The sequence below is a fragment of the Daucus carota genome, chromosome 2 (assembly GCF_001625215.2).
Source record: "Daucus carota subsp. sativus chromosome 2, DH1 v3.0, whole genome shotgun sequence".
In the NCBI taxonomy this organism is placed as follows: Eukaryota; Viridiplantae; Streptophyta; class Magnoliopsida; order Apiales; family Apiaceae; genus Daucus; species Daucus carota.
The window spans coordinates 26,517,935-26,543,127 of record NC_030382.2 but is presented as its reverse complement, the minus strand read 5'-3'; the positions used below and the strand labels follow the sequence as shown (position 1 = coordinate 26,543,127).

At 44.5% G+C, this 25,193-nt stretch overlaps 1 protein-coding gene across 2 annotated transcripts; it reads right to left on the bottom strand.

Annotated features, from left to right (window-relative positions):
* Window positions 1-16,342: 16,342 nt before the first annotated feature.
* LOC108209320 (FACT complex subunit SPT16) lies at window positions 16,343-21,950 on the bottom strand. Of its 2 annotated transcripts, none has more exons than XM_064087037.1 (3): window positions 21,609-21,950; window positions 17,806-21,044; window positions 16,343-16,653 (listed from the first exon to the last, which is right to left on the bottom strand). In XM_064087037.1, exon 2 carries the CDS (start codon window positions 21,005-21,007, stop codon window positions 17,810-17,812), a length of 3,198 nt encoding a protein of 1,065 aa, XP_063943107.1. In that variant the 5' UTR covers window positions 21,008-21,044; window positions 21,609-21,950; the 3' UTR covers window positions 16,343-16,653; window positions 17,806-17,809. The 2 variants fall into 2 exon arrangements, with proteins under 2 accessions (XP_063943107.1, XP_017235648.1); XM_017380159.2 differs by having other exon boundaries at window positions 21,614-21,949.
* Window positions 21,951-25,193: the final 3,243 nt, after the last annotated feature.

Sequence of the window (25,193 nt, the reverse complement as noted above, 5' to 3'; positions counted from 1 at the left end):
AACTTACTTCGATCAACCATACCAGTCTTGTAATCCTCTTTGGATGTTGTGGACGAAGATCCCCTTTTCTGGAATTTACTGCCCGAAGATTTGAATTTGTAGGAGGGATTCTTCCTGAATTTCATGTTGCTAAACTTCCTACAAACATAGAAGAGAGTCGTCCTCAAGTTGATCCAACTCTTTTATAGAGTAGAACTCATCATCACCGGTACTTGCTGAAGTATGTCCTGTCTCAGGAACCACATACCCCTGGGCGAGGTACAACAACCTTCTGCTCTGTCACAACAAGTGATTCTACTACTAGAGCAGCAGAAGTGCTGACAGCCGTGGACGTGTTGACCGTCTTTCCCCATCCATATCTCTGTTTCATCTGGGCTTGTTCCAACTCATAGGTTTTCAGCACGCCATAGAGTTTCTCAAGTGAAATCTCTGATAGATCTCTTGTTATTTTACACAAGACTAGTAGAAAGATCGTAGAAAGGGGGTTGAATACAATCTTTTAAAATTTAAAAGATCCACGAACACAAACACTAACAAATATGTATAAAAGAAATAAGACCAAGTATTAAAATACAGGTGGATTGTTTGATCCACCCGTAAAAATATATTAAGAAGAATCTGTGGAATTTACAAACTCACAGCTGCTGGTTCAACACTAGAACTCTCAGATAAACTCTCTAGCTTTGCTAATGTTTTTGAAAAGTTCTAATATTGCTACAGACTTGGTTATATATCCCAAGTTTACAAAGTTAACTATAATACAAATATTGCACTCTATTCTAAACTTTGCTGCACCACATTTGTCTCATGCATGTCTTCTGAATTGTCTTCATCTTTGACTGATCTTCTTCAAATAATCCAGGTTGCATTGCATAAAACAGATGTGCTTCTGTTTTTCGTTAAAAATTGGAAAAAAAACAACCAATACCCATCTCGTCAAACCCCCGCCAACCCGCTACTGGTTACGGTTTAACTTTTTCTGGCACGAGTCCGGCACACCATGGCCCCGCCTGCTTAGCAGTGCCGGTTCCGTACCCAGGTGGAATGAGCAAGGCACGGCTTGAACCGTCCATTTGGCCGGCATTGCCACCACTCGTTAGTTTCATCTAGCGATCTACACGTGTGCAGAATGATGAATATGAAATACAGAGTTCATAGATGGATTTTGTGGGTTGATTAATTGGTTTCGAACTTTGAAGGAAGGGCATTCAAGTATTGGATTCATCGAGTTGCATTATTTAACAACAACTGCCTGCTAGTAGAATATACACAGATACTGCGATTCTTTAATGATACAAGAAACTTGGCTAATCCTGTAGGTTTTGTGCTCGGGAAAGAAGAGCAAGGCCTAATAACATATTAAAAACTAACTAGCTAGATAGAGAAATGAAAACGGTCTTGGATTTATTTATATACCTGATAACTCCAAATCTCGTCTAAGGTTCCAATGCACTGTTCCGGGAAGCTTCAGGCAAGACCTAACCTGCAAAACAACGCTACACGGGGGGTCACATCCCGTGAGGCGCCTCCGGCGTGATAATCAGTGATTTGGATGTGCTTGACAAGTTAGGGAAATCAGAGAGCTTTCACTCTAAATATATGGTGAGAGGTGCTTTCTAGAGAGAGTTTTGGGGAGAAATTTGCACTTACCTTCAACTTCGACTGGGGAGTCTCTTATATAGGCCCCCGACCGCCACTGTTGCTACAGTGGCGGGAGTGGGTCTGTAGGCACTCCCCAGCATGGGTGGCTGCTTTGGTACAACCACTGTCCTTTTTCCTGTCCTTTTGGTATTTGTGCATGCCTATTGTCCTGTTTGCCTTGTACTTAGTAATGATGAGATCTGATTTTGGGACCTCCGAGCCCTGTAGTGGGGGCGGGTACTGTTGAAGGTTACTGTAGCGTGGTACCTTATCATTGCCCCCTACTCCTTCCATCTGCTTTAGCGGGTGGGGGGAGTAAGTAAGACCCCGTCAGTAAGGGTGTAATCCCGGGTTGTGTTGTTGTGAGTTTGTATTTTTGAGTGGTTGGGCTTATGTGGCGGGTTCTTTGCGGGGTGTACCCGGTTTGTTGTTTGTGGCTTGTAAATTTCAAAATTTTCAAAAGATGTGAAACATTTTGCCGCCTGGTCTTGTCGCGCAGTATGGGAAGTGTACGGTTTTTCCACGTGGCTTGCTGTGAGTGGTTGATGTCGTAATTGCATGCAAGATTAATTTGACTGATGGTATTTTGTGCGGATATTTGTTCCAATTAACTACTGGCACAGATATATGTATGAGTCTCTTGACTGGAGGAATGGATGTTTATCTTTGGCGCTTTAATTGCCTGGGGAAGTAACGGCTGAAGTTCAAAGGGCGTGGCTGTATTGTCTATATAAAGGGGGGTCCGTTCGGAGAAGAGTGCTCAGTTCATTGCTTGTCATCGTAAATCTTGTCTCTGTGCTGTAATTAATCTTGGTGAGTGTTCGTGTCCTGTTGTCTGATGCGTAGTGATCGCCGATTACTTCTCTTGTTGGTTGATCGGAACTTTTAACCGTTTGTTTTGTCCTGTTTTGTTCTGTGTAGGTGATATGTCTTCCGATAGCTCTGCCGGAAGTTCCAGTCTGCACTACGACCGGTCGATCGAATGGCGCCGGCGGCAGGATCTGATCAACCGGATTCGCCGGTTGCTGTCCGAGGCCATCACTGTGAAAATCGTGGAGGCGCTGGAGGACGAGGAGCAGTCCTATGAGGCTGCCTTGGAGATTGTTTACCACGAGCTGCTCTTGCCGGGTCGAGCCCGGGACGCCGAGGAGGTGGGTGGTCGGCTGATGGTGCCGATTGATAACCCACCGGTCCCGCCTGGTCCCACGGTGCGGGAGCGGTTGCGGGATGCGGAGGTGGAGAGGGAGGGCCTGCTTGCCAGGCTGGAAGCTGTGGATGACCGCATCGCGGATCTGGAAGCCCAACTTCCCTAGATATTTTCGATGCGGGATTAGCCCGTGTCTGATTGTATATTTATTCCTGCTTTAATGTGGAACTGTTGATTTGATTCTCATATCGCCTTGTGTAGTTCTTGTGTTGTGTTTGTTTCTGCGATAAAGGTTTAAAGAGAACGAGACGCGTAATGAAATTTAGGTTAGTGCGCCCCCCCAAGTACTGGACGCGGCCAATAATGAGGGAAGTAGAAAATTGGAGATAAAATGAAAATGTGCCCCCCAAGTATTGGACGCGGCCAATAATGAGGGAAGTTAAAAAATTTGAATTAAAATGAAAATGTGCCCCCCAAGTATTGGACGCGGCCAATAATGAGGGAAGTTAAAAAATTTGAATTAAAATGAAAATGTGCCCCCCAAGTATTGGACGCGTCCAATAATGAGGGAAGTTAAAAAATTTGAATTAAAATGAAAATGTGCCCCCCAAGTATTGGACGCGGCCAATAATGAGGGAAGTTAAAAAATTTGAATCAAAATGAAAATGTGCCCCCCAAGTATTGGACGCGGCCAATAATGAGGGAAGTTAAAAAATTTGAATTAAAATGAGAATGTGCCCCCCAAGTATTGGACGCGGCCAATAATGAGGGAAGTTAAAAAATTTGAATTAAAATGAAAATGTGCCCCCCAAGTATTGGACGCGGCCAATAATGAGGGAAGTTAAAAAATTTGAATTAAAATGAAAATGTGCCCCCCAAGTATTGGACGCGGCCAATAATGAGGGAAGTTAAAAATTTGAATCAAAATGAAAATGTGCCCCCCAAGTATTGGACGCGGCCAATAATGAGGGAAGTTAAAAAATTTGAATTAAAATGAAAATGTGCCCCCCAAGTATTGGACGCGGCCAATAATGAGGGAAGTTAAAAAATTGGAGATAAAATGAAAATGTGCCCCCCAAGTATTGGACGCGGCCAATAATGAGGGAAGTTAAAAATTGGAGATAAAATGAAAATGTGCCCCCCAAGTATTGGACGCGGCCAATAATGAGGGAAGTTAAAAAATTTGAATTAAAATGAAAATGTGCCCCCCAAGTATTGGACGCGGCCAATAATGAGGGAAGTTAAAAAATTTGAATTAAAATGAAAATGTGCCCCCCAAGTATTGGACGCGGCCAATAATGAGGGAAGTTAAAAAATTTGAATTAAAATGAAAATGTGTCCCCCAAGTATTAGACGCGGCCAATAATGAGGGAAGTTAAAAAATTTGAATTAAAATGAAAATGTGCCCCCCAAGTATTGGACGCGGCCAATAATGAGGGAAGTTAAAAAATTTGAATTAAAATAAAAATGTGCCCCCCAAGTATTGGACGCGGCCAATAATGAGGGAAGTAGAAAATTGGAGATAAAATGAAAATGTGCCCCCCAAGTATTGGACGCGGCCAATAATGAGGGAAGTTAAAAAATTTGAATTAAAATGAAAATGTGCCCCCCAAGTATTGGACGCGGCCAATAATGAGGGAAGTTAAAAAATTTGAATTAAAATGAAAATGTGCCCCCCAAGTATTGGACGCGGCCAATAATGAGGGAAGTTAATAATTGGAGATAAAATGAAAATGTGCCCCCCAAGTATTGGACGCGGCCAATAATGAGGGAAGTTAAAAATTGGAGATAAAATGAAAATGTTGCGGCTGGCGGGATGGTGATGGGAGTGATAGCGGTATGGTCGTGGGTGTTTGACTTGGGTGAACCTGAAGGTTGTGGGTGTCTATTGTGCATTAAATGCCCCGCACAGACATTCACTGAGGAGACTGTTGACCGCTGGTTTTCCAGGTGCGTTTGAACTGTAGCTAGCCTAGGAATCGTCTGTGGGAAGTTTGAACGTCTTGGGAACTGCTGGTTGCTTTTATTGCGGGGGTTGTGGCCTTGGCTATATAAGGGCTGTAGAAGTTTACTTGTGTACTTCATCTGTGCGTTTATTTGCTCTCATTTTTTCTACTTGTCAAATCGTTCTTTTTGTATAAGTGTTGTGAGGATGTCGGACAATTCCTCGGCGTCTGTGAGCAATGGCAGTGATGTGTCCAGTGGCAGTTACAGGACACAGATGCGTTGGATGAGGAGGGTTGAACTCCTTACCCTGTTCAATGATCTGCCGACCGATCCTTTTGCGAGGAGGTTGGCCGATATGTTGGAGGATGGTCACCCATACGATGACCTTCTTGAGGAGGTGTATGAGAGGCTGCTCGTCCCGGGACGCGGGCGAGAAGCGGTGCAGATGAACGGGCGCTGGTATGTGCCCATTGATCGGCCGGAACCGGCGGTGGAGGCTACAGTGGCGGAGCGGCTGGAGGCGGCCCGGGAGGAGAGGGCGGAGCTTTTGGAAAGGCTGGAAGATGTCCGCGCCCGCATTGCGGATTTGGAAGCTCAGCTTTAGATAGGATCTGTTGTCGCGGACTGAGTCCGCATCCGTTTGTAATGAAAATTGCTAATATATATATAAATTAACTGTTTGGCTTCCTGTTGTCTTTTGGCTTGTTTGTATTAATTCTTTTTGTCTTCGACCAATTCATGGCTGGTAATAAAGTGGGTAATAAATGGGGGATAAAATTGAATGCGAGAATGTTGTGGGTGAGATTTGATAAGTAGAGTGGCGTATATGTATTTGTGTATATGGGCAATCGAAGAGACACCGGTTTTCGAAGTTGGGGGCTTTTTGGGGATGAAGTACGGTTTATGCGGCTTTTGAGGAGGGGTGGGTGTAATGGTGCAGTTTCTGAGCCAATCGTGTGTCCGCACGTGGCAATGCAGTTAATGCATCCCTTGGTAATTGTGGGGGTATATATGTATGTCTTAAAAACCAGTTCTAAGTATATTTGTCTGAAGCTTTAATTTTTTCGAAGTGCACTGCTTTTTTATCTGTGAGTTGCGAAAGGTCGATCGGGGAAGTAAAGTGTAGTCGTCTTCTTTGTCATTCCGTTAACAAGTAAGTGTCGCCGGCTAGCCTTCGTGTTTTTGCTCGTCGTGTCTCTTTGTTTTGTTGCTTAGTTGTACCTTGTTGGTGTCTGCATATTTCGCTTTTTCATCTTGTTTGTTGCTTCTCTTACTGTCCTTTAAGCGTTTAGTTGTTTGCCGGTGTGTCTGAGTTTCTTAGCCGTGTTTGCGTGCCGGAGTGTGGTTAGATCGGTGTTTTAGGGCTTGCCCTTTCGTTGTTTCGACTGTCTGAATGTTTGTATTTTCGTCTTTGATTTGTGGTGGTGTTAGTGAAGCTTTTGCCACCGTGGCTGCCGTCTTCGCGGTGGCGTCTGTGGTTTGAGGGCGGTGTAGTGACCTTGGGATTGTCGTCTCGGGTTGTGCACCATTAGGGTTAGGTTGAAGTTTTAAGGTTTGTAATTTGCGGCGGTTGCACGTGTTTGTACTGTAGGTGTTTGATAATATGTTTGTATGGGGGTCGCGGGTTACAAAAGGGGGGGGGGGTTTGTTGTGAAATGTGTTTTTGTTTGTCTGTATTCCGCTAATGTTGACGGGATGAGAATGATGTGTGTAATGGTTTCTTGTTTGTGTGACTATCATGTAGGTAATTGATGACTGCTGCAGCTAAGGAGGTTCGTCTGGAAGCTATTCACTTGGGTACCGAAGAAGAGATGGCTGCCATGCCCGGGGAAGATTATTTTGATCCCGTGACGCGGGAGGCCAGACCGTTGATTAGTTTGTCTGGTCGATGGCGGGACTTTCCGCGGTTTACCATTCCGCTTCCTCCCAAAGACCTGCATTACCGGTTCTTTGAGGATCAGAGTAGCTTCTACCGGGCCGCCAAGATACGCCCGGTGGAGATAAATAACGCCAAGGTGGAGCAAGAATTGGCCGGCTGTGAGCATGTTCAGAGGAGGAGCACGCTCAATGCGGCGGAGTATGGGCCGTACATGTCGAAGCTGTTTAGGTTTGGGGGCGAATACAGCTGGCGGCCTGCCCGTGATGAGGAGAGGCTGCACCATCGTGGTGCTGGCGGGTCCATATGCGTGACCTTGGAGCAGCTGAAGGCGGGCTTGAGGTTCCCGATGCACCGCTTTATGTGGGACCTTGTCTGTGTGCACTTGAAGTGTTCCATTTCGCAGATTACGCCCAACGCGATTCGGGCTATTAACTGGTTTATAGCGAGTTGCATGGCTCTGGCGAAGCAGCCTACTCTGAAGGCCTTTTTCCACTTGTTTAATATAAAAGACTAGCACGGCCAAGCCTTTTGTGGAGCTGCCTTTTGCCAACAAGAGCAGCGTGATTGGCAGAGCACTTGTGGATTACACGCCCTTTGAGTTTCCTAACAGTATGACAGACTGGCAGTACGAGTTTATGGTAGTGACGGGTGGAGAATTGGCGTGGATGCCCAATATGGTTTTGAAGGTAGAGAAGAGCTATCACGCGCCGCGTGATCATTTGTCCGCGTATGATGTGGATATATTGGTCGGTATCACGAAGGCTTTGAAGAGTACCTGGACCAAGAATGATTTCTTTGAGAACGGGAGGCTGCAATTGTACCTGCGTAAGTTACTTTCTTTACTAAGCGTGGGGTGAGTTTGCTTTGTGTTTGTGGGTTTCTGGCTTTGTAATTTTGTGATATGTTGTTTGATTGTGCAGTCCTGGACCCGCGATTGACGGAGTTGCCGGCCTTGGAGGGCATGACTGAGGAGGAAGAGATGACGTTGTTAACAGGGCTGTTGAACAGAAATCCCCCTAGGTATAGGGGTGCTGCTAGGGGTGAAGGCGAAGGTCGGTCGCAGGCAAGGCGACGTGTGCCGGCTCAAAGCCGGGCGGGACGTGCGTCGGCCAGGGCGGCCCGGACCACGGCGGTGCAACCGGTGGCGATGGCCATTGGGGCTTCCACATCGGGGACGGCGTCATGGGGCCGCGTGTTGCTACTGAGGAATGAAGAAGAGCCCGTGACTGAGCAGGCTGAAAACGTGCTAAGTGAGGAGGTGGAAACCCAAGATGTGTTTAGGGATGCAGAGGGTGATGAGGAGGATGCTGAAAAGAGTCCTGAAATTCATGAGATTGCGGACAGCGAGGAAAGAGGAGGTGGCGGTCATACCACCGCGGGTGATTTTGACGAGGGTTTTGACGGGAAGGGTGAAACTGAGGTAAGTGCACAGGCTGGCGGGAAGGTTGTGGAGGCGGGATCGCTCCGCGAAGCTGGAGAGAAGGGGGGTGTTGGGGCCGGTGGCTCTTCAACTGTATTGACGCTGGGAAACCCGGCAACGGAGGGACAGACCCCTGAGGTTTCCAAGCGGAGAAAACGGGTTCGCAGTGCCGGCAGTGGTCGGAAGTTGACCTTGAGTGCCCAGGTTGGGCACCGCGTGAAGCGCCGCGGGAATGTAGATTCGATGGCGGGTGTTAGTGTTGGAGATGCATCCGGGACTGAGGATGAGTTGGGACCTGAGGATGCCCGCCGGGCGGGACGAGGCAATTTGTTTGGAGCTGGACCGCCGGGACAAGTTGGCCTTACTGAAGATGATTTGGAGAAGCTGGATGGGTTGGGGTGGAAAAAGCTGGTGCGTCGCTCCGAACTTCATCACAGGAAGGTATGTGTTGCGTAGTTATCTTTGTACTTAGCGTTTGGTTCTGTGTATATGGGTTGTAATGTGTTGTTTGATAATTGTTGCAGGCTCGAGGGTATGACCTGGCTTTAAGCACCCGAGGAGAAATTTTCCGCCAGGACAACATCGCACTGCGGAAGCTGGTTGCTGATCTTGAAGGTCAAAAGATAACCCTAGTGGAAAACTTTCATGCGGTCGAGGACCAAAAGAAAAAGCTTTCCGAAGAAATGGAAACTCTGAAAGCTGACTGGCAGGTGCTTGCGGACCGAAGGGGTCATGTGGATAAAGAGTTGGAGACCCAGATGCTGTTTTGGGAGGGGAAGGAGGCGGCCTCGGAGCGGACCTTTGCCGAGCTGCGAAAGCGTGCCGAAGAAGCTGAAGCCATGGTTGCATCGCGGCCCACTGAAGAGATGGCCATCCGAAAATATCAGGCCAGCGTTGAATATCGGGCTGTCTTGGCCAAAGCTTTTGAGGAAGGAGTCTCCTCTGTGAAAGAAAGCGCGGAGTATTTGAGCTTAGTTGCGGGTGCGGGTAGTTCTTCTTCCGGTGTTGATGCTTTAGAGAAGCGGGTAGCGGACCTGGAGTCTTCCTTGAACAAAGCGAAATCCAAGGCACACAAGAGAAAGAAGAAGAACAAGAAGCTTGCTGACCGGGTGAAGGAGCTTCAGAGTGCGGGTGCCAGCTCTGGAAGCAGTGCCGGGACAAAGAGTCCAAAAATTCTGGAAACCGTGGATGAGGATCCCGCGGCGGAGGAAGCGGAGGCTTCTCGCTCTGTAGCCGAGGAGAGGGAGAATCCGGACACGGTCATGGCTGATGCAGAGAAGCAAGCTAAGACCGAGGCTGCCACCCCGGAGGGGGATGAAGGGTTCGTTGATGACTCGAGCGAAACCCCCACCATTTAATTCCTTTGTCTTTAAACTGTTGCTTTTAAATTACTTTTAAACTTGGCTGGTTAGACTGTTTGAACCTATTCTTTTGGGTCTGTAATATGCCGTACAATGGCGGGTGACTTGCGTGTTGCTTTTGACTGTGCGTTTAATTTGCCTTTGTTTGCTTTTTTAGTTGCGTGCATGTGTCTGTGCTTTGTGTTGCTTGCTCGAGTTTACAGGTTGGAGCGTTGCCGTTGTCAGGGTATGGTTGCGGATATGCGGCCATGCCTTGCTATATTTTTACTGTTGCGTGTGAATTTGGTCTAGGGGAGGGATGGCGGTAGTCGTCCTTCCTCCTAGTTTATATGCTTGTTGTGTGACAGGTGGTTGCTTGGCACGTGCGCGGGAGTGGTATAAATAGCCTGCTTCTGAGACGAAGGTATTATGCTCTTTCACTCCTCTGTTTTTTTTATCCTTGTGTGCTGCCAAAATTGTGCTAACATGTCCAATCTTGTAGGCTCCCGCTGTTATTGTGATCGTCCCGTTGTGCTGAAGACTATCTGGGGTGGCCGGAATGCTGGGCGGCGTATGGAGGCTTGTGCTGCGGGTGACTGTTACTATGAAGTTTGGATTGACGAGCCGCTTAGCACTCGCGCTCGAGGTGCTATTGAGGAGTTGGTGCAGAAAAACAAAGATTTGCATGAATCTTATCATAAGAAGATGGAGCGTGTTCGTGGCCGCCAGGTGAAGCGTCGTGGTGCGATTTGGGCACAGTTGCAGCTTATTCATAACGAGCTTTCCGCGGGTGACTCGAGCGAGGAGGATGAGGTGTTTTAGACGTTGTTGCCGCCGTACTAGTTGTTGTATTTCCTAAGTATCCCAGTTGTATGTTTCTGGGATCCATTGTCGTTTGTGTTTTCCGTATGTGTATGTTTGCAATATGCTTGGTATGCGTTGATGTGGCCTGACCCGGGTATGTCTGTTCCCGTGGCGGCCGTTAGCAGGTCTTTGTAAGTTGTGGACTATATAATATAAGTTGTCCGTTTGTCTTGTGCGAAAATGTGCTTTTATGTGCTTTTCGTTGAAATGTGCTTTATATATTGTGTTTTTTTTTATGTGCTCTTGTTGGATGAATCATCAGGATGCAAGTTAACGGGAAACATCGTTAATAATATATAGAAGCCCAAAATGATGCCCGTTTACATGCTACGAATCATTAAGCCATGTCTGCTACTGATAATATTTCTTGAGCTTTTCTGCGTGCCAAGTATTGTTGACCTCCGTGCCATCCAAGTGGGAAAGCTTGTAAGAGCCGGGACGGATGACTTGTGCTAATTTATAGGGACCTTCCCACTTGGGCATTAGTTTACCCGTGTGGCGTGGGTCTGATGCTTCGGTTGCTCTGTTGACTAAGTCGCCCACCTGGAATGCCCGCATTCGGACCCGCTTTACGAAGAAGTCCCTTGTCTTTTCTTTGTAAAGCTCCATTTTTTGGACTGCTTCTGCTCGGACTTCATCCAGTAGCTCCAAATTAGTCCGCATCCTCTCGATGCTGTCGTTAATGTTGAAGTTTTGCATGCGGAAGGACGGTGACCCTTTTTCGACTGGTGCCAATGCTTCTGCCCCGAATGCTAACTTGAACGGTGTTTCCCCTGTGCTTGTTTTCTGCGTGGTGTGGTAGGACCATAAGACTTGAGGTAGGTGTTCTGGCCATTTTTTCTTGGATTCTGTAAGGCTTTTCTCTAGCCCATGAAGAATGATGCGATTGGTGACCTCCACCTGCCCGTTGCTTTGTGAGTGGCACACTGATGCTTTTTTGTGCTTGATCCCGTGATCAGAGAGGAAGGTGGTGAACTTCTTACCCACGAATTGTGTCCCGTTGTCAGAAATGGGAGTTGTGGGGATACCGAACCGGGTGATTATTTGGTTGCGGACAAACCGGATTGCGTCTTCTTGTGTGATGGTCCTAAGTGCTTTGGCTTCCGCCCACTTGGTCATATAATCGATAGCCATCATGACGAATTGGAGTTCCCCGCGGGCTTTGGGGAATGGTCCCATAATGTCGATTCCCCACACAGCGAATGGGATAGGGGAGAGTATGGAAACTGGAACCGCGGGGGCTGCGCGCGGAACGTTGCTAAAGAGCTGGCATTGGTGGCATGCTCTGACAAATGCTTTACAATCCTTTGCCATGGTAGGCCAGTAGTATCCTTGGCGCAAGATTTTATGTGTAAGGGCCTTGCCCGCCATGTGGTCCCCGCATATGCCCTCGTGAACTTCCCGCATGCAGTATGTCGCCTCGTCGTCATCGACGCATTTGAGAATGGGGGAGTCGAAGCTTCAACGGTAAAGAACGTCGTCCTGTAGGAAGAATTTGGCTGCGTGTGCCTTGACCTGCCGGGCTTTACTATGCTCCGTTGGTAGGGTTCCGCTTCGGAGGTAGGCGATGAGCGGGGTCATCCAGTTGTCTTCGTTGAGCGTGATGTTGAGCTGTTCCTTGGACTCTATTGAGGGATGCGGGAGAGACAGGAAGTATACGGGACCATCCGCGGTCGTGTATTCCCCCTCTAAGAGTTTGGATAGGCTATCAGCCATGGAATTGTCTTCTCGGTCTATTTGGTGGAGCTGGTAACTCCTGAGTGTAGACAGGCGCGTCTGTACTTGTTGCTGGTATTGAGCTAAAGTCGAATCTTTGACCGCGTAGTCGCCCGTTGTCTGGCGGACTACCAACTGGGAGTCGCTGTATATGATGAGATTCTGCAGTTGTAGAGTGATGGCGAGGTCTAAACCTGAAAGTAGGGCCTCATACTCCGCCTGGTTGTTGGTGGCCTTGAAGTTGAGCTGGAGGGCTTGCTTTATACAGAATCCATCCGGGCTAATGAGTATGGCTCCGGCTCCGCACCTGGTGCTGGTGGCGGAGCCGTCTACGTAAAGCTTCCACCCTTCTACAACCGGGATAGGTTTTTGGTTGTCCGGTGCTGCTTCGTCTGGTTTAGTAAAGTTACATTCCACGACGAAATCTGCCAGGGCCTGTGCTTTGATCGCGGTTCTCGGGACATAGGTGAGGTGAAATTGGCTGAGCTCGATCGCCCCGACAGCTCAGGCTTGTGGAGAATTTTACGCAAGGGTTGATTCGTGACGACCCGGATCTCTCGTCCTTGGAAATAGTGGCGAAGTTTCCTGCTCGCCATGACAAGGGCCAGGGCTGTTTTCTCTGTATTGGGGTAGCAGGTTTCTGCGTCCTTGAGCGTTTGGCTAATGTAGTAAACCGGCCTTTGCACCATTTCCGCCTCTTTAATAAGCACTGCGCCCACCGTTTTGTCAGAAACTGCCAAGTACAGTGACAATGGTTCGCTCGGGGACGCGGTTGTCAGGAGCGGCGCGGACGCCAGGTATTTCTTGAGGTCCTCAAAGGCCTTTTGGCATTCCTCTGTCCATGTGAGTTTTTTGGTTTTGAGCGCTCCTTTGAGGGTGTCAAAAAACGGAAGGCATCGTTCCGCCAGCTTTGATATGAACCGTCGCAATGCTGCGAGGCGCCCAGTGAGGCGTTGAACGTCCTTGATGGTTCTTGGGGGCTGCATGTCAATGACGGCTTGGATTTTCTCCGGGTTGGCCTCGATCCCGCGTTGGCTCACTAGGAAGCCTAAAAATTTTCCTGCCCCCAAGGCGAAAGTGCATTTGTCGGGGTTAAGTTTCATGTTGTGCTTTCTGAGGTTTGCGAAGCATTCTCGCAGGTCGGTCAAGTGTGTCTCCTCGAGCATAGATTTGACGATCATGTCATCGACGTAGACTTCCATGTTGCGCCCTAATTGTGGTGCGAAGATCTTATTCATCATGCGCTGGTAGGTAGCGCCCGCGTTGATGAGGCCGAAAGGCATGACCTTATAGCAGTATACCCCTCTATGAGTGATGAAGGCAGTTTTTTCACAGTCTTCCGGTGCCATTTTAATCTGGTTGTATCCTGAGAATGCGTCCATGAAGCTGAGCATAAGGTGCCCGGCCGTTGCGTCTATGAGTTGGTCGATGCTTGGCAGCGGGTATGGGTCCTTAGGGCATGCTGCATTAAGGTCTGTGTAATTGACGCACATGCGCCACTTCCCGTTAGCTTTCTTTACGAGCACAACGTTTGCCACCTAATCCGGGTATGAGACTTCGCAGATTAGATCCGCCTCTAACAATTTATCTATTTCTGCATCGATTGCTTTCTAGCGGTCAGGCGCGAAGTTGCGCCGCTTCTGTTTTTTCGGTGCCTTTTTAGGGTCTACGCTTAGCCTGTGCATGGCCACGGATTCATCGAGGCCGGGCATGTCTTTTGGGCTCCATGCAAAGACGTCCGCGTATTCACGCAACAAGTCTGTAAGCTCCTTTTTCAACACTGACTCCAAACCGGCCCCAATGCTGATTTTTCGCGTAAGGTCGGTACTCGTAGTGTAGGGCCAGCTGGTTAAAGTAGCTGAGGTGTTCTTCGGGGTCTCCCATCCCGTCGAAGGAATTCAGGTTAAGGTGCTTGATGTGCCTTTGCTTCGGTTCGTCCTCCAGCCTTTTTGTAAAAGGGGATTCTCCAACCTCACCACTGGTGCCGTCCTCAAGGCGCTTCTTTAGGGCCATGAGCGTGTTGAGCATGTCCGCGTTGGAGGGATTGACGCTTCCTGTGTCATTGCGGGCCTCAGGGGCTTCCGTGCGACGGTTTTCGAGACGAGCGCGGGCCTTTTCGTATTCTGCTTGCTTGGCTTCGAGCTCTTTCTTCAGATCCCGGATTCTCCTATTTTCCTTCCAGGTTGAGGAACGGTGCTGTTGGCCACCGTGGTTTTTGTGGTTGGTGTTCTGTGACGGTCCAAGGTGCGACGCTGTGGATTTCTTCGGGTGAGGCTGGCTATAGGCCTCACTTCGCTCCTCCTCGTCTTGGGGCTCATGGTTTCCGCGCACTTCCCCTCTAGGTTGAGGGAAGGCAGATGCTACCTTTAGCATTATGTCGATCTGTTGCTGTGTGAACCGCGTCAGATCGATGGGCCCCCCTTGAGTGATCGGGGGAGGTACGGCGTTGGTGTTTTGTCCCGCGTTCGGGATGGAGTTCCCGGACGGGGATAAGTCTTGGAGGAGTACGTCTTCGCCGACTATTTGAAAATTAGGGTTGGCAGGGTCAGGGTTCTGTATGTTGGTGTTTTGCGTGTTTGGGCGAGGGTTTGCCATGTTGCCGGTCTGACTTACTATAAGTCCGAATCGAGTTTGCATAAATTTGCCCGATTCCTGAGGGATGCGATTAGGTTTCTCTCAGGGAGATAATCCCCCTTCCTGGCGCGCCAAATGATAACTCCAAATCTCGCCTAAGGTTCCAATGCACTGTTCCGGGAAGCTTCAGGCAAGACCTAACCTGCAAAACAACGCTACACGGGGGGTGACATCCCGTGAGGCGCCTCCGGCGTGATAATCAGTGATTTGGATGTGCTTGACAAGTTAGGGAAATTAGAGAGCTTTCACTCTAAATATATGGTGAGAGGTGCTTTCTAGAGAGAGTTTTGGGGAGAAATTTGCACTTACCTTCAACTTCGACTGGGGAGTCTCTTATATAGGCCCCCGACCGCCACTGTTGCTACAGTGGCGGGAGTGGGTCTGTAGGCACTCCCCAGCATGGGTGGCTGCTTTGGTACAACCACTGTCCTTTTTCCTGTCCTTTTGGGATTTGTGCATGCCTATTGTCCTGTTTGCCTTGTACTTAGTAATGATGAGATCTGACTTTGGGACCTCCGAGCCCTGTAGCGGGGGCGGGTACTGTTGAAGGTTACTGTAGCGTAGTACCTTATCAATACCAAAGCTCATGTATATGTCATCACACAAATATAATATTTTCGAATCGTAGAGTTGGTATCAACCCAAGTCTAACATCGTAAAAATAAAGAAAATTTGTAGTGAACAACTTCACCGGTATGAGGTTTTTTGGAGGAGTCCAGGAACATGCCTTTTGGAGGAGTCGAAAAACAAATCCGTGCTAATCATCTTCTCCAAGAATTGGACATGCCCCTCTACTGAATCTTGCATATCGTATAAATGTACAAGACAAGAACTTTTTTGGAAACTGTAGTCTACATGCAGCACAATTTGAGAACCAGTAAAAGGACTATTTAGCAGAATGCATATCTACAGATTACATATGTGAAAGCTGCCAAGAGGTGGTCTTTCAGAATTGTTGAAGTATTGGGCTAAAACATTATAACTTGATGTTCTTGTAGTTAAGTGATTGTTTATCGACACCCTTCTTCAACAAGTAATGAAAGTTTTGGGCTAGATAAATTACAGCGTGTTGCAAAGCCAGCACTATCAAGTTGAACTAGCAGAGCCGCTGTCAAAATAATTGATAGGCAACCAACAGCGGTTTAGCTCTGTGAATCTATTATGTACTACCCCAAAAACTTCCAAACCATATGAAACCAGAAAATTTATGTATTGAACATCAATGACACAAATCTGTTGAATATAGGATATAGAATACAGTGGCTAAACACAAGGTCAACCAATTGAAAGACTAGTTATAAGTGGAAGTTCTGGAAATCATCAAAATGGACGTGTAGTAACAGACTGGCACTTCAGCTTAGACGGTGTTTATTAAGGTATATATGAAACGGTTTTTCTATTGTGTGCCAATTGACACATGCTAAACTCGAAAAATTTTGTGTTTAGATCATTTTGATTGGCTCCTACTTAATAACGAGGGACCTCCTACAAATAAACCAACCACACCAATCAAAATGATCTAGATGTAAAAATTCCACGCTTAGCATGTGTCATGAACACAAACTAGACAAACCCTATATGAAATTCACGGTGTTGAAGATCAGATCAACTAGAAAGTACCACATAATTAAATACTAGTCCATCAGTTGAGATGAATCACTACAAGACAAGCATACGATTGAACTTGAACACTTTGTTTTGCATCTAGCCCTAGGAATAGATGGAAGCTCTCTTATTTACACACACTGAGATCATAAACCAAAAAACAAATTTGGGGCATATTTAATTGTAAACCAGTACCATAACCATATATCACTTGCCTCCTGCATTAATAGATAGATCGTCACCAGAATACATCTATTTTTGAAAACTACATCTAGCTAAAAGCTCAGCTAATCTAGTCCATGCAGCTCTCTTAATTCTTTCTTGTTGAGATCAGCCCTCTTTCAAGAACTAAAACAGAAGAAACTACCCTTCCTTGCTGATATGCGAAGAACACCATCATCCACATCTATTCTTCTACTTCCTAGTGTGCTTTTTAATTCTAGTTTGCAACTGCCAGTACCTGCCAGATATAAAAGAGAAGACACTGTTAACATCCTGGAACAATAATTTAAATCACGGAATATAATACTACACAATTTAATTACTAAAATATCCTGAATAAAAAAATAAATATTATGGTGACTTGTTAAGCACCATTGCTGTGAAAGGCTGCAATAGCTTTCCAAAGAAAGAAGCAAAAATAAAAAACAAGCACAGAAGATCCCTAATTTTCAATACTCCTTACAAATTTGTGTTTGACCATAACTTGAGAGTTAGTTTTTGTTAAGGTATCTACTTACAATGCCCGATTATTATTGTATTATGCCGTTTCCCTGTGTCCAAAAAATAGAACAGTGTCCCGTGTCCCCAATTTTAAGATTTTTCAAGTCGGACACTCAGATATGTGTCGTGTCTAAGATTTTGTACCCAAATCAGAGTAACATAGCTTTTCAGTCTCCCCATTTATACGAAGTATTAATCCAGGAGTGAAAAAGAGAGAGAGACTTGCAATTGCAAGAACAAATTACAGTTAAATAAATAAGAGCAGAGATACAAAAAATTGCAAAAAGATTTGAACTGCATTGAAAGGTGACCTGATAGCTAGCACTACCACTGGTGGCCCCAAAGCACACAAGAAACAAGATGCATACTAGTTCTACGCTTCAAAACAAAACCAGTTCGGGGTTTTCACACTAGTACATAGATCATGATCAAAAGATATGATATAATACGAACATTCTTGTATAATGTATAGTGCTTTCGATTATCTTAGTATGTATAATAAATATATTTGCCATTTAATTATAATACAGAAACATAAAACTTATATTATAGAAGAGTTGCCTTGGATGATGCATGGTAAAAAGTAGTATTATATCCAGCAGGACTAAACTTCAAAAAAGAAAAAGAAGAAGAAGAATCCAGCACGAGCAAAAGCCTCGACCTGTATAGATATACAATATCACACACATTTATCTTCAACAAAATTGTAAAACTAATTACCATTTTATATATTGCACAAAGTGGAGCAACAAGTAAATGTACATAAATAACATATATTTCCCGAAATTCAATGTTTAAAGCATCCAAAATCAGCACTCCAAACAACTGTATCCAGGGGACCAACTCAGAAAATAAACACAAAAAGTTATGATATTAAGAGAAGACTTACATGTTCACCTAAATCTGGCCCTCTTCGAGAAACTTGTGCCACCAGATGGTCTCCTCTCAGGTGCCCTAGACTTGCCAAGAGCCTTCGTCTTTCTTCTATTCCTCTCCTCCTCGCTGTCTGATTCAGCTCCTCTCTCTCTGTCAGCATTGGTTGCTTCCTTCTCCAGTTCATCCCATGTTTTTCCTTCTTCCTCTTCTGATAACTCTTCAGACTCCTCTTCCTCATCCTCCTCCGACTCCACCAGTGATGCACTCTCATCATCATCATCTTCCGACTCCGAGTCAGATTGCACATCAGAAGGCTCGTAACCCTGGTCCGACTCCTGTGATTTCTCTGAATCTGAATCACTGACCTCTAAGTTCAAAAATTCCCACCCTCCCTCATCAATAAATTGCTGTGGATCATCAGTAATAGTTTTCAATATTGTTTTCCAGTTCATATTTAGCCTGCTCTCGTAGTATTTAATGTCTGTTGTATCAAGCCACTCCTTGATGCCATCCAATGATGAAGATGGGATTGAATCAATACGAAAGACATCCCGCTTAAAGTCTTTAAAAACAATCGCCATGTCAAAGTTTTTCTGTCCCAACCCAACTCTTTCCAGATTAACAATTTCAATCTCACTCAATGAAATTACCACAAATGGTGTCTCAATAAGCTCAACTAAGCAGCTTGAAGTAGGAACAATGAAGGCAGAGGATTTGTTAGGTACCCCGTGGAAGCCAAGCTCTCTCAATGGCTGATCAAACTCCAAAACAAGTGATTTGAACTGAGGCTGACCCCATAAATCATTCACACGGTTTACGAAATTCTGGAAGTCCAGATTAATTTTATTTTTCCGAGCTCTCTCTCGCTGTTCTTCCTCAATTTCGTCTGGGTCATAGGCAGATCGCTTTCCACCACCTATTGTCTGGGCCACATCCATCACTTCACAATAAAATTGAACATCCTTTGTTTTTTTATTACCCACCATTATGTGGTTGTGCAGATGAAAGTGAAGCAGAGTGATCATTTCCTTCTCAGCTGGCTGGAAGAATGCATGCTTGATGTTAGCATACATAACATCAACACGCTCATCAGCACGTGATGTTGAATAGCGAAATCCGTTTGTGTGCGCTTCAAGTGAACCTGACAGCTTTCTTGCACGGCCACCAAACACTGGACGGATCCATAGATCAGATAACCTTATTGGCTTGAATTTTGCTCCTGCAAGTTGAAGTCTTTCCTGACTAACTAGGGTGGCTCTCTCAGCTCGTTCTGATTCCCGAGAAGCAACTTGTCTGCGCAGGGTTTTAATAAGTTGCACCACTTCACTACTGTGCCTCGGGTCCCTTGATCGAAAGGAAAGTTCCTTAACATAGATGGATCCTTGGTATTTCAAAGTGTTTGAATCATGTGGATTGAAAGGAGTACCCGGTACATTAAATATGATTCGTATATAACATGTACGACTGGTATCCTGTTGGCTAGTAACACTTTTGACTGTGGCAACATGAAAAGGGACCAAGCTACCATATATAGGCAGGAGGATGGCCTCATTCTTCTGATCTATTTGAATCACTAGGCCCCTTGAAGGAGGCAAATCATTGACATTCTTGTAGGCAACCATATCACCAGAGGATTTCACGGAACCACGGTTATCTACTGTCCCAGGGCCACCACCGGTAAGCCTTCTAGCTGTTTCTTCATTTTTTTGGCGAGCAAGCTCTGCTTGATGCTGCCTCCGAAGCTCCTCCTTTGTGCTCTCTTGATTTAAAGACCTGAGTGATGTCTTAAAGGAATTAGGGTCAGCACCATTAGCTTCAGATTTAACTTTTGGCCGTTCCTTCTCTTCTTCTTCATCCTCCTCATCACCCAAAGAGTATAATACATCCTTTGCCGCTTTAGAGCTCATAGAAGTCAATACTTCAGGACCTTTCTCACCAATAACTACAGTATCAGCAAGCATCATTGAGACTTTTTGGGTCTTTGGATGTTCAGTCCCTGTCTGCAAGTTCTGGAAACCAAGTGACACATTAAACACCATTCCTGCTTTCAGTATTCTATCACTTTTCCCATTGAGGTTGAGGCCTGACTCACGAAACTCAAGGCCAATTCCTGTTCCTGCTGTTCTGGTCAGGTTTGCAGCCAATTCAGGTGCCTCCTTCTCAACTATGGAAACGGCTGCTTGGTATGCACCAGCAGCTGTTCTCCCTGGTTTCAAAGCATTTATGACTGCTTCTTGTGCTTTAAGAAGAACTCCATAGGCCTTGCTCTGTAATGGATTTGCATCGATTAGAAATGTCCTGGCAACATTAGAGCAGTAACTACTGTAACGAGATCCAATTGCGCACAAAATCACACTGGTAGATTCATAGAAGAGGTTATGATCATTGCTTGTTGCACTTGGTCTGAGATCAAATTCACCTCCACTTTGAAATATTGGAGGATAGCAGATATCAACATTTTCTGCTTTCAGCTTTACCTTTATCTTAGCAGGTTCAGTAATCACCTTTTCTGTGTCATCCATTAAAGATGAATGTGAAACCTTTTTCTCCTCATCAATGACTTGTTCCAGCTTTGGGACCACAAAAAGTTTCATCACTGCTGAAGTCAAGTATGCAGCTTTTTTCACATTCGTGATCTCAGCAATATCCTTCACCGCAAACAAATCAGAAAAGCCATTTGATATATCAGCGACCATATATCTCTCATTTTGCAGCTTCTCAGCCCATTTCTCCAGCAGATTTCCTTCCGGAGCCTCTTTTGCTAAGTGTCCAACTACAGGTGCATCACCATCTAAACCAGACTGAGCCTTTACAGCTCGGAATATGCCATCCATCAGTGCCCCTCCATCATCACCCTTGGCCTTCACATGTACAACAACTTCAGCACCCACAGCCTCCTTAGCAGCTCCTTTCACAACTCCAAGTAAAGATGCCTTCTTCTGGCTACACAAGAAATGAATCTGCTTCTTCATAAACACCATGATTGTATCCGGAAACTCATACCCAAACAACCAAATATTTAAAGCAGATGATTTTAAATATCGCAAATCCTCTGACTGTGGAGGAGTAGCTACAGTGAGAACTTCTGCAGAACCCCACATATTATCTCTGTGTTCATTCCAGTGTGAATACAACATTTTCAATCTCTTTTTAAAGATTTCAAGATTGATACTATAAGCCCCCACAGAACCATTAGTATTTCGTTGTTCACTCATTATATAATACTTGCTCCAACAGTCCAGATATTTGCAACTGTAACAACAAAATATAATAATCATTATAGCATTCCTCATCTACCATTAAAACATTTTCGTAATTGTAACACAAATATTACATTCCAGTATGCTATTTCTTTTCTATTGTCAATACAATACTGCGTAAATAAAACTCTCAAGCGTTACATTCAACAAACATTGCCTACAAATTGCACACAAATACTATCACTGAAGATTAAAACAATAATCCACCAATCAACAACATGGCATCCAAAACATTATAAAAGACATCAAACAATTAAAGTTTAACAACATCTAAGGCGGGATTAACCTCACATACATACATATACATGTGTGTGTAAGTGTGTGAAGCGTTATTTCAAGTGAACATGAACAGGCCCCGTGATTAAGGTTTCAAATAGGCAAAACAAGCAAACACAATCCGAAAATCCCTTCAATTCAAAAAAAAAAAAAATAATTCATGAAATTAAAAAATTTCTCAAAAAAATCCCAAAATAAATAACTTTTAGCAAAATTAGGGTTTCGACGAGTTGAGGAAGCAAAAGGGGCATTAAAACAAAGCCAGGAATCAAGAAAAAACCTTACATTCGTAGAGTGACAGAGTGTTCCTCGAATCAAAATCAGCGAATTCCAAAAGCTAATTAGCGTTCTGTTACGACACGAGACGAGAAATAAGCTTAAAAGGAACGTAATTAGGGCTTCAAACGCAACGAAGAACACCGAAACCAACACTAATTAGAGCAGAACACGGAGAAATTGAAGACAAATTACAGCGAAAAACAGTGTGTTTTCATTGATTAGAGGCGAGAATGGAGAGAATTTGGTGAACACGGGAGAGATTTTCGAGAGAGACGAGAGAGAGAAACACACATAGCAATGAGAGCCCAGAGGGGGTATACAGAATGAACTCGTATGAGTACGAATGGTCTGGGGATTTTGGTTATATATTATGGGCGGTTCATATATGGGCTTGGTTTTCAATTTATTTACGGGAGTGGCATGGTTGAAATGACGGGAATGCCCCTGTGTGGGGATTGTGTGCGTTTTGTTGAAGTTTGTGGCTGAGGGTGACTGGTGAAATGTGAAATTGTGGGCGTGAGGGTGAAGGGCAGTTTCGGAAAGTGAGGGTGAGATAAGACGGTGTCGTTTTCTGGTGATGAGTTGCGTTGAGTTGAAACGGCGTCGTTGCATTTAGTGAAGATTTTTAGGTTTTGCTGGCGGGAAATAGATTTTATGCTTTACTCTTCTTTTGACTGTAATAGAACTCCAATAAAATCAAATATATTCAACTCAGAAATATGCTGATAATTTAATTTTCTCGACAAGAAATACCAGCCCAATCTTCATGCAAAAAAATAATATCTGCGTGTGAATCTGGATAAATAGCTACCAGAAATATTTATTATATTGATGTGTAAATCAAAGATTACTATGAGCTTCTGAATTGTGAGCTTCACAACATTAAAATAGGCATACAAATCTAGTATTTAGTACTTCTTGACATTTTACGCAAGAACTAGCACGAACAAGTGTTTGTAATTTATAAATCCAAAAGCAGGGCTTTTATGCCCGGCCAAACACCCCCTTTGAGGTAGCTCCTGCTGTGGAATTTGGTTCCAACTTGCATTTATTCATGTGCTCAAGACCAGGAAACATACAGCATGACTGGATCTTACGTCGCTTGTAGATGATTGTGCAGCAATAGCATCTGCAGTACACAATTTACAGGAGGTATAAAGTTTTTATAAACATCGCCAATTTGAGGAAGCCAAAATTCATAAGCAAATCTGAATACAGTTGTAATGATTCTATCATTTTTTTTATTCAAAATGATTTAGGGTGGTCTCTGAAGCAAAGAAAATTTCAAAAAATATTAACAATTTGACACCTTAAATGCACATAGAGTAACATACATTAATGAAAGAAGCGGTGAGGACAAAGGAAATTGCAGAAAATGGTCGAGGAAACTCTGTGTGCCCTGGAAATTGCTGCCATTTCGCTACTACTAAAGCTTTTACCAAAGAAAATTATAAAACACAAGACGAAATCAAATGACAGATATATAACGGCTCAGCTGAGGATTGGCCCTAAAATCAATATAGTTTGTTGTGGTTTAGGGACCTGTGTACTGTCCTCTCTAAATGTAGTCTCGTTAGAGAAGTTATGTATAAACTTCTCTAAGAACTTCATTGAATTTCTCTGCATCTTCATCAAGCTTCATATTCAAGTAATCATTCTGTTTCATATGAATGTCCCTACATTTGCTTAAAGAATTATGTTTCTTATCAGAACAGGAGTCGTAGAGCATAGCAATATGCAAAAATTAAAGTAGGACTTTCTAAATGAATAATAGACGACTAAGTTCAATGAATAATTGTTGCTTTCATGTAAACATGGCTACCTATCACTGGTAACTGTAAGCTAAAGATCTTGCAATTTTTGTACAAATTCTAAGACCTATACAGTTATATGGAAGAGTATGGACTCCGACACACAAGATCTTACTCAGCTAACTTTATTGCTAGATAAAGAATAACCCAAAAGCTATGCTAGAACCTCTACGGTACAAGCAGATTCAATAGTATTACTACTCACTCTCTCAACATGAATGAATAGTACTAGTTCTCCAAAAATCTTGAGGTGATAGCGATCGGACTTACCAAGATCATTCTATATCTTCAATGCTTTCTAACATGTTATGAAATGTGATCGTAATTATGAAAAAGAATTTCATTTATTGTTTTTCTGTTCCTGTTTATGGAGGCATTCAAAATGTTGAAGATTTGGTTTCAGTTTATGATTATATTCATTTTTAAGAAAACAGGAATTACAATAATTCATTTCTTGTGTAGCCAGAAGAAGGCATCTTTACTTGGAGTTGTGAAAGGAGCTGCTAAGGAGGCTGTGGGTCCTGAAGTTGTAGTACATGTGAAGGCCAAGAGCGATGATGGAGGGGCACTGATGGATGGCATATTCCGAGCTGTAAATGATCAGTCTGGTTTATATGGTGATGCACCTGTAGTTGGACACTTAGCAAAAGAGGCTCCTGAAGGAAATCTGCTGGAGAAATGGGCTGAGAAGCTGCAAATTGAGAGATTTATGGTCGCTGGTATATCAAATGGCTTTTCTGATTTGTTTTGCGGTGAAGGATATTGCTGAGATCACTAACGTGAAAAAAGCTGCATACTTGACTTCAGCAGTGATGAAACTTTTTGTAGTCCCAAAGCTGGAACAAGTCATTGATGAGGAGAAAAAGGTTTCACAATTCACATTCATCATTAATGGATGACACGGAAAAGGTGATTACTGAACCTGCTAAGATAAAGGTCCTCCAATATTTCAAAGTGGAGGTGAATTTGATCTCAGACCGAGTGCAACAAGCAATGATCATAACCTCTTCTATGAAACTACCAGTGTGATTTTGTGCGCAATTGGATCTCGTTACAGTAGTTACTGCTCTAACGTTGCCAGGACATTTCTAATCGATGCAAATCCATTACAGAGCAAGGCCTATGGGGTTCTTCTTAAAGCACAAGAAGCAGTCATAAATGCTTTGAAACCAGGGAGAACAGCTGCTGGTGCATACCAAGCAGCCGTTTCCATAGTTGAGAAGGAGGCACCTGAATTGGCTGCAAACCTGACCAGAACAGCAGGAACAAGAATTGGCCTCGAGTTTCGTGAGTCCGGCCTTAACCTCAATGGGAAAAGTGATAAAATACTGAAAGCAGGAATGGTGTTTAATGGGTCACTTGGTTTCCAGAACTTGCAGACAGGGACCGAACATCCAAAGACCCAAAAGGTTTCAGTGATGCTTGCTGATACTGTAGTTATTGGTGAGAATGGTCCTGAAGTATTGCCTCCTTCAAGGGGCCTAGTGATTCAAATAGACTAGAAGAATGAGGCCATCCTACTGCCTAGTGAAATTCCTGTTTTCTGAAAAAAGTATATAATCAAAAACTGAAACCAAATCTTCAACATTTTTAATGCCTCCATAAACAGGAACAGAAAAACAATAAATCAAATTCTTTTTCCTAATTTCGATCACATGACAGCAAAACTTGATCTGCAGGCTCTCTATAAAAGTGAATAAAGTTCGGAAGTCTCTATCATTCTTGCACAGTCAGTCTGTCACAAAGCCTCGTTGCTTGCTCCAAAATATTTGTCC